General features: G+C 46.3%; 1 protein-coding gene across 1 annotated transcript in view; it reads right to left on the bottom strand.

Annotated features, from left to right (window-relative positions):
• Positions 1-813: 813 nt before the first annotated feature.
• The window catches only part of col24a1 (collagen type XXIV alpha 1), a 71,825-nt gene continuing 62,876 nt past the window's right edge, over positions 814-9,762 (bottom strand). The window contains exons 47-60 of the mRNA XM_084692289.1: positions 9,413-9,520; positions 6,971-7,078; positions 6,763-6,870; positions 5,615-5,668; positions 5,421-5,483; positions 5,285-5,338; positions 4,857-4,892; positions 4,100-4,135; positions 3,978-4,004; positions 3,431-3,484; positions 3,129-3,297; positions 2,871-2,980; positions 2,072-2,296; positions 814-1,971 (exon numbers count right to left, since the gene is read on the bottom strand). Of these exons, the coding sequence (XP_084548415.1) occupies positions 1,825-1,971; positions 2,072-2,296; positions 2,871-2,980; positions 3,129-3,297; positions 3,431-3,484; positions 3,978-4,004; positions 4,100-4,135; positions 4,857-4,892; positions 5,285-5,338; positions 5,421-5,483; positions 5,615-5,668; positions 6,763-6,870; positions 6,971-7,078; positions 9,413-9,520 (1,299 nt within the window). The 3' untranslated portion in view covers positions 814-1,824. The remainder of the gene's footprint in view (positions 1,972-2,071; positions 2,297-2,870; positions 2,981-3,128; positions 3,298-3,430; positions 3,485-3,977; positions 4,005-4,099; positions 4,136-4,856; positions 4,893-5,284; positions 5,339-5,420; positions 5,484-5,614; positions 5,669-6,762; positions 6,871-6,970; positions 7,079-9,412; positions 9,521-9,762) is intronic.

Below are 9,762 nucleotides of genomic sequence, written 5' to 3'. Positions count from 1 at the left end.
AGGCGTATTTCCTACAGTTTATTTGCTTGGTTTGGTCATGACAGTTTAACTGGGAAATGTCAGCTTTTGTTTCTTGATAAATAAGTTGGTGAGTAATGTCTGGAAAAAATATCTCTGAAGGGACAACCATAATTAAACCTTAAGAAAGCATGCACACACCACATGCTTACACTTTTCCTAGGTTGAATTCAAGCAACACAACAGGAGACTGTTGTCCTTGATTAGTGGCTATTCAAGGTACAAGTTTATTGTGTGCCTGAATGGTTGCCCTACTAGGTCATAAGGTCACAGGATTTAAGGCTCCCAATGAAAACAATGTTTTCTGCAATGTACAGTTAATCAGCCACCTTGTCTTGCTACTAAGGATATTGTATGCTGTATGTATAATGTATGGTGAGGACATAAAGCAATTGAACGAGGACAGTGACAGTGAATGTAAATATAATACAAATTGTACTTTAGTAAGTTTGCTCACTCATGGGACAACCTCTAGCAACATACAGAACATATCACATGGCAAACCACACTGGGATTAAAACATGGCATTTATTTAGTGTCAACATATTTTATATTTACACATTTAACATTATCCTCCTGAACATTTATATAATTACACATAACTTAAGAACATGATGACTGCTATCTGTACTGAGTTCTGACTCTGGCCAATGCTAGCTGCCAGTATATCCTATTAACAACCGTTTGATGAACGTGAAAGTATACAATACAAATACAGTCACATGTGAGTGTACAAACTAATACACATTTTTACATAAATAGTTATTTGGACTTAATTGAAGCTGACCAAATAGATCTCTGAGAGTATAATTTATTGGGGTATGGTAAGGTGAACAAAAACAAAGGATATAAATAATCAAACATATACTGTCAAAATATACACAGGAAAAATGTCAAACTCACTGATAACTACCTGTTGCAGCACCAATGATAGGCCCAAGTGGTAACCTATCTTATACAACGACAAATTATGAAAAATATATAATGTAGTTTTATTCCAAACAAAAAATGGTTCTTATAAATTAGAAACCAGTATGACCAAATTAATATACGGAAGTACTCTTACAACAGAACAGATCTTGATGTAACCAGTACATACAACATGAATGAAAAGTAGAAACTTGACACAAGCACCTCTTTGTGAAGGCAAACGAGCAGGAGGTAGCACCATCTGTCAAGATGCACAAGTCCAGCTGTGTCGGACAACAGATTTGAAACTGACATAAAACCACATGGTCCAAGAAGACCCATGATTGAATATGCAATACTCGAATCTCTCACGCTTAATCCACAAGCTATTGCACTCTTAGGAGCCTGCAGTTGGACAATGCTCATATTAAGGAACTTTGGAGCTCTCCTTTGGACTAGGCCCCTGCTTAGGATGGAGGATGGCAGTATGAGGGGGGAAAGGAGGAACAAAGTATGGGGGTTTCAGTGGGTGTTACTTGGACCAGCCCTTCCCTGAGATCAGGGAGAACCATCGGTCCAAGATGCAGTGAACCAAAAGCACCTTTATTTTATTTTTTTCAAAACAAACATCCAAACAAAAAATACTTTACACATTTATTTGATAAATATTGGTATACACTGCTGTCCTGAGGCCGTCAGGGCCTAAGGTGTCCTATGGACCAAATTTTTCCTCAGAAGTCAAAAGGCCATCACGCTGGACAGGGCACCTGTCTCTCACAAGAGGAGATCCACCCCCGCCTGACTTTTGAGAGACTCTCCTTGGGAAGCCGCCATTTTGTGTGACGGCTTGTTTGGTTGTAGTTTATAAATATTCAGGGCAGGTTCTGGTTGGTCGCCTTAGAGGAAGCAGACGGGTCCCACCTCTAGGTGTCGCTGGCTTTTGGCTTGTGGTGCTGGGAGCTCCTGCATGTCGACTATAGGGAGCTGACGGCTGTCCTGAGTGTGGAAGACGAAACTCGACTGGTGCCAGCTGCCATCTTGGATCTGACGGAAGGAGGGGAAAACCAACATTGAAACACCGAAATGACACGGCTTCGGATTCTCTCGGGTTGACGGGAGAAGACGGAACACTCGCACTTGTTACCTTGCACTCGTCTCGTAGCACCTTGGGTTCAAGTAGTGTGTCTGCCTCCCATGTCTGTCCGTTCCATCCCTGGAACCTCAGCCAGGTGTCGTGGCGGCGGGCACTGAAGTTGTCCATGCTTCTGGAGGGTGGGTTGCTGAGGCAGTGGACTGTGATGCCGTGGCTGGCCTCGGTGCTCAGAAGGTGGAGGAATTTCATCTGGACCTTCCCCACATCAAACGCCATCTGAGAAGCAGACGCAGAGGGTTGGGGCTGGTCGTTCAACATCTCTGGACAAGCTAATATTCTAATGATTTTTTTTATTTTTATGATTTAATATATATGTTATATATATATATATATATATATATATATATGTATATATAATAATTGTAATTAATTCAAATGAGAAATTCCCTTGTTCAAAATGGAGTAGGAAGAAGTTCATAACAAAAATAGGTACTAGTACTTGAAAGGGGTGTACGACTAGGTACACCCCTAGTTTGGTCAGTTTGGGAAATTGTCCTTTCTACTAAACAGATCGCCAGAGAAAAATGCTTTGAAAACTGTGTGGTTCACACCTTAACAACACACACACACACGTACAACACAAATAAAACTGATGCTGCAGCAGATACTCGAGCTTTAAATAAATAAGACATGAAATTATACTAGCCTAAGAAGCTCTCTTTTCTCGTCACCTTGGGCCCTTACAGTACCTTTTTTTTCAGTTATGGAATTTAATTGGAATGAACACTTTCTGGAGGCCCTGTGCTGGTGTCGTCTGGTGCTGGAGTTCATCTGAACTTGGGTTTGTTACCTTGTTAGAGGTGACCGGGTGCAAACAGGTCTGCCCCCCTGCAGTGAAGTTGCAGAAGACCTCAATGGCGTCTGATGGACATCCCAGGTTTGGGTCGACCCAGAACCGGCCTAACAAGCACAAGCAACATTCCAAATAATTAAAATGACTTGGTAGAGGTTCACCACAAAACAGGTATTCCAAAGGTAATGGACTTGGACCAGACTGGACCACATACGCATACATACACATGAGTACAAGATGAGGGGAAATTCTAACCGTCAGACAGCTTGTGTTGGCAGTCCAGCAGGTCCTTACAGAACCGGGCTGGGTTCTCTCGGGTTCCTAGTGGCTTCTTGATGCTCTCAAGCACACCGCTCAGGTAGCGCAGGGTCCTAAAGATCTCTGCGTTGTGATCCGGCTGGGCCATCTCAGTGTTCTGGTAGGTCTAGGTTAGCACAGTGGGCAGACCGTTTGGACAAAGATGAGGATAGGACTCTGATATTAGTAATTATGCATGTGTAAAAAAAACGTTTCTAATGGTAGAAGAGAACATCTTAAGGATATGTTTAGTGTTTTACCTCGACCCTTAAGGCAGCGTTGAATTCAACGGGAGAGTCAAAGTATATGCGTCTCTGAGGACACAACATCAACAAACACTGTTAAGCACTTGAAACCAGCGGTAAATGAACGAGGCCCTTAAAATAAACAAGAACATTCCTGAAATTGATGGGGGAGTTCCAGTGAATTACCAGAGAACCTTCTATTGGATGACGTCCCGTGTTTGTGTGCAGTACATTTACAAGAAACAACAGTTCATGACAAAAATCTGATGGTGTTTCTCCTCTCAAAGAGTGGAAAGCCAGGACATCTGCCATGACTGGCCCTGCGGCTATTTCCCATTTCTATGGAAGACTGACCTAGAGTTAAGCCAGTGAGACAGAATGCGAGTACAAAGAGAAAGACAGAGGTAGGAGATGCCAGAGGCGAGTGCATGATTCAATCCAGAACTCACTACACTACGTGTGAAACCCAGAAATGACTCTCCTTGCCCTGCCAACCTCCGATGCTGAAACGCTAGCTATTTTCTTTTCCTGTGAAGGTGTGAATAACGGACAGGATACATACTGTTGGACCGGGAGCACCAGGCGGACCCTGAGAGAAACGACGGACAGATAATTAAGATTCAAGTTATGGAACACTTACAGTGCTTATTATATTACCGGTCTAACAGCAGAAAAAATACTTACTCTAGGGCCAGGAATCCCTTGCGGCCCTTGGGGTCCCTGATATGAAAGAGCAAAAAGCAAGATGCTACTTGGGCACAATTATGGCATTTAACACAGAGTGGTACTCATTTATGAAATAACTTTCACACTGTCCTTCTGAAAGTCAGATTACAGCAGGAGCGAGGTCTGAGTACGTCTCTAGTACAGCTCTCTATCTCCCCCTCGGGCCGGTCCGGGTACTGACATTAATGATCACAGCAGCAGCTGGTTCTTATTAGGCCCCTGAGGAGCAGGCTGTGTGTGTGTGTGCGCGTGTCTGTGTGTGAACTGTACTACTTGAGTCGCAAACAGGCTTAAGGAGCTCTGGGAATCTTAAAACAGTTTATACTGCAGAGTGGGAACTATGATATAGGAGGCTTATACAGTAGAGCCCCCCCTGTAACTCCCATAGCGACCCAGCACTAACATTTTGGCAGGGCATTTCCTAACTGCTGTTTACATAAATGAGCGAGTGTACAGTAAGGCACCATGGCGGACTGGAAATCGCCCTGGAACAGCTACTTTTGCGATGACTGTGTACCTCCCGCCTCACCACAACCACACTCAACCCCCTCTTGGTGTCCTGGTACATATCAGCACTCACACATGTCCTTTATCTTATACACTTTGACAGCCACTATTCGCTGAGAGAATATACATTCACTGAACACTAAATGATGAGTCCTCTACAAAGAGGTTTTATTCAGAAGATAAACAAAGAAGCAGAACCAGATCTCACCATTTCCCCGTAGCTTCCCTTTGCACCCCTTGGACCCTGTGGAAAAGACACAACTTTTAAGAGGACTTGAAGGACTGTAGCCCTCCCATTCCCAGTGTTTTAAACCTGGCCAATGAACCCCCCCCTCAAAAAAACTGGTCAGTTTCAAACAGGTCGCCTCTGTTCCAAACTTCCAGGGGAATAGCCGTGGTAGAAACAGTAATAAGTCATGATTCATGACCAAGGAGTATTGTAGGTTTCTGGCTAGACGAGAAATAGGTTTATCAATTCATCCTCAGTGCCCCAGTCTTGGCAACGCAACCACCATTACAGGCACAAAGGCCACATTCAATAGACGGGTGGGTGTCCCTTTTAAAAGGATCACTTAACCTGGGCATCCACAGATCTTTATATAAGCACACGCACACACACACAGCATTGAAACTTACAGGTTTCCCCATTGGGCCGATCATTCCTTCAGGGCCCACTGGTCCAGCAAAGCCCTAAAACAGATGGCGATCCATTGGAGAGCCACAATACACAGACATTCAAGTAGTGTACTTACCAAATAATGCAACTACTTACCAAATTTCCGATTGGACCTTTTGGACCAAACACACCCGTCAAACCCAGATCTCCATTTGGCCCCTAAAAACATGACATTGCAATTTGTTTTAGCAGTGATTATCAACGTATGGTATCTATTAAGTATTTAATTTGTAATGATACAAGGCTGAATAGGGTTATAGCCTCTCTGTCTCTGCCTCTGTCTCTCTCACCTTCGGGCCCTGGAACCCTTGGAAGCCGGTCAAACCCAGGTCTCCAGGCTCCCCCTGCAGGTAAGGAAGACAAACGCACATTGTGACAGCAGCCCCGGGTGAGATATGCACAATAATACCATAAGTGGGATTCTTGTGTGTTAAGTGTGCACACACGTTGAACCCATTTGTCTGTCTCCTCTCTTTTCCGGCCCGTCTACCTCGCTGCTTCCCATGCAGGGTTGGGGTCTGCGGTTACCCCCTTTTCTACACGTCCTTGTCTGGCTCCCCCCAGACCCTCGCACAAACATAACCTGGGCCACACTGGAAAGGCCCCTTGTCTCTGTCTGGGAGACACACACTACGGTCCGCTGTCTGAGCCACCCCCCCCCCCCCCCCCCCCCCCATTTCAGCCTCATGTCCCATCTGGAGATTACCCCGCCACAGTGGCAGACATTTGTTTGCCCAGCCAATCATCCACATCCTCCAGTCAGGGCCTGTTTTTCGGACCCGGCGGGTTAGGCCCAGAAACCGGATTCCCCTGAAAAGTGTAAGGTCACTGAACCTAGACTCTCTTTCTTTTTACTAGCGGCAATTGAGGCGTGGAAGGGGAGTGCGGCGGGTGTTTTTTTACAGAGTTACGTAAGGTAAATGGGGGAAAAAAAGAAATCCCAAAAAGAAAAAGAAAAAAAGGAGCACTTCGTTTTCTGGGTCTCTGAAGTGTAGGTTCTTACATAAGATAGCTTTGCCAGGCGGACATTTCCAGTCCTCATCTCACCCAGATCATTTGAAATTTGACGCTGGGTGGAAAACTGTCAGTTGCACATTTTTGACCCTTCCACGCCTTGGCTACCTAAGCCCCCCAGGCTATATTTAGAGATTTCCAGGTATCAAAGAATGTATGGGTGTTTGAACCCATCTGTAATGGTAACAGACAGAATTTTGGGGGGGATAATTAGCTAATCCTTTGAACAACGCAGCATAGTAGGAAAGCGTAGTTTTCCATGATGTCTACGACCATAAAACCAAAAATACAGGAACCTTTTATAAGTTGTTCATAGGGATTCATGTGTATTCCCTTCAACACAGTGTGAACACAGACAAAGACAACTTTCACATAATCTCTACACTCCAGGAAGCTACTGCTACAATGAACAGTGGACACTTACTGGTTGGCCTTTGAGTCCTGGTTCTCCCTTCCTGCCCTGGTCTGCTGTAGCACCCTCAATGCCTTTGTACCCTGGGGTGCCCCTTTCCCCCACCAGGCCTGGTTCCCCCTGTTCACACAGGCGATGGGTCAGGGGTAAAAGCAAGGTTAATGGAGGAATGGGTGTGTGAGGTGTTGAGGGGTAGGTGGGGAGGCGCGGGGTGAGGTACCTTATCTCCAGCAGGGCCCCTCTCTCCAATCATCCCAGGAAGGCCAAGTTCACCCCGAGGCCCTGGAAGACCCGCAGACCCCTCCAGGCCTGTGTGCCCTCTCTGACCCTGAGGACGGAGAGAAGGGGTAAGAAGATAGTGAGATAGAGAGACAGAGATGAGACTAGAGAAGCAAGGGTAGGCTATCCAAACCTTTTACAAGGCTCCACCACAAAAGGTGTCCTCCATTTTTGTGGACTAAAACATGCAAGGGCGTCGTTTGTGGGCGGGATGGGAGGAGGTAACCCCCCCAATATTAAAACGACAACGATGTTTTAATATTATTAATGTTGCGTCATGTTACTTCAACCCCCCCCAATGTTCAAACCAAATCTACACTCTTGAAAACATGCCAATCAAGATCCACTTCGATCGTCTCTGATTCCACGTCTTCTAGGAGCTGTGATGTTGACCTTAACAGTCAAAACTGGGAACAGTAGGGCTTGAGGTCTACATGTTCTTCCTGTTCATAATCTATCACGACAATTTGCAAATAAAGTTCTCTACGAAAATGATTGACTGTTGAACTTGTTATTTGCTTCTGTGACCACAACTGTTTCCTGTTCCATCAATGGCATGGGTAAAGGGGAGCCATATTAGAAAAACAGAGAGAGCGAGCCGCTGGATGCATGTCTTCCGGTCTGGCTCGCCCTCAAGGACAACTTCTCCTTGGAGAAGAACGCCAGCAGGCGGTTTGGAATTACAGCGCTCAAAATTCACCGCTCCAACCTCAGTCCCAGGGCTCCAGCTCGCGTAGAGGAACTAAATCCGTCTGCTTCATTTGAAGTTTGGCCGACAACTCGCTCATTTACATGGACGAAGATCAGAGAATGACACATTAAAAGCATAGCAGTACGATTCGCACTAGTAACACTAGAGTTTGGCATTGTACAGGACACGATGATGGCACTCTCACCTGCAATTCATTATTAACTGAAGCTAAGTATCATAATAGAGGGAGAGTTAGTGCTGGTCAGGCCCCAGGTTGGACGGTTTATCCAGTAAGTGGAAACTCGGTCACGGTGAACCAGGAGCTACTCCCCTGCTTATTTTCTCTAATGATCTGGGTTCCCTTGACAGATGCCTGACTCTGGTTAGACCCTATGAGACTAGACTCCAAGATAAACACCTGTATGTTCCCTGGGTAGGTGCTCGACTGGCTATAGATAGGTGGGGGGGAGGGAGCGGGGCGCAGCGGGGGGGAAGGAGGGAGGGGAAAAGGAGAGGAGGAGACATGTCATGATGAGGACCCTCATGACGATGCTCCTGACTCAAAAATGACTTGCGAGGAGAAGTGCCTGAAGGGAGCTACAATTGCTCCTTTTTGGGCAGCTCACATTTACATGTAGTCATTTAGCAGACGCTCTTATCCAGAGCGACTTACAGTAATTACAGGGACATGCCCCCCGAGGCAAGTAGGGTGAAGTGCCTTGCCCAAGGACACAACGTCATTTGGCACGACCGTGAATCGAACCAACGACCTTCTGATGAACAGCCCAACTCCCTCACCGCTCAGCCCTCCGGCCCCCAGCTGAAGCCAGCCTGACCGTATGTCCCAGGGATGAACGTTACAGTATGTGTGTGGGAGCAGCATTCTTCCTCCTCGGCTCTCCCCTGCGTGTGTGAGCCCGGGTTGTCCACAGAAAAGAACTCCCTCACCAGGCCACCGGTCTTGGTTATGTAACTGTGCAGAGAACACAGCGGGGCCAATACCCGGCCTTCTGCTATCTGGATAGGGTTGTGGGGGTGGTGGGAAGGTCAGCCATGCATGAAATCCCCCCATGCTTGGGAGCCGAGTCTTTGTATAAAGAATCCCATTGAGTTCGGTCTGCCCGAACCCAATCAAGTCAAATAAGGCATTTCATGACCCGTCATTTTGCGGGCTCAATGTCCCCAGTCTTTAATCACAGCTGGTAGGAGCAGGGCTCTAGTGGTCCAGCAGTTAACCGTGCCATTTTCCCTTTGAGATAAGCGCGTATTACTTGAGACTTTAACCATTCAAACCCTAGTCTTAACGAACTGACCTGACCGACTGACATGAAATACCGAACTGTTGTGGTTCCAATGTCACTTTATCAGGCATACCCTTAAAATGGTTTCCGGAGATTTACTGTGCATGGCCATGGAGTGGTTTGGGAGAACGACTACCAATCTAGGAGTTGAGACAAGGTCCTTAAAAGGTAAGAAAGAGGATTCATTGAACCCTGAAAAGCTCTGATTCAGACAGCATGTCTGCCACAAAGATTAGATGCTTCGAAGGAGGTTTCCACTTGACACAGGTCGAGCTTACGGATCCTGTGACAAACTGTGTGCCACTGAAAGGTCAGGAGTACGTTTGGGGACGGAACATTCAGTCTCACGCTGTCTGTGTCTGTACTGAGGTCGATGAGGTGCGTACATTACCTGTCTCCCTCGCTTTCCTGGTAGCCCTGGAAACCCAACTAATCCGGCGGCACCATCAGATCCTGGATATCCCTCCGCACCTTTGGGTCCAGGTGAACCCACGGCCCCCTGGGAAATCCCAAACGTCAGACAGATCTCAAGTCTCTATGGCAACGCTAACTGTCGTAAGAGCTCTTCCTTATCCTCAGTACCCCCCTACCCCTCCTCCTCTTCCTCCTCCTCAGAGAAGCATCTGGAATATAGGGATGCATTCCTGACTGACAGTGATGGAATGGGATCCATAACTTTTTTATGGAAAGTACAGGGAAGTGCATTTTTTGGTTCCTAAGAGCAGCATGAAATCAGTTAAT

Source organism: Hypomesus nipponensis, chromosome 26, assembly GCF_054491055.1.
Source record: "Hypomesus nipponensis isolate SF chromosome 26, ASM5449105v1, whole genome shotgun sequence".
Lineage (NCBI taxonomy): Eukaryota > Metazoa > Chordata > Actinopteri > Osmeriformes > Osmeridae > Hypomesus > Hypomesus nipponensis.
The sequence above is the reverse complement of the archived record's forward strand: the minus strand, read 5'-3'. Positions and strand labels throughout refer to the sequence as shown.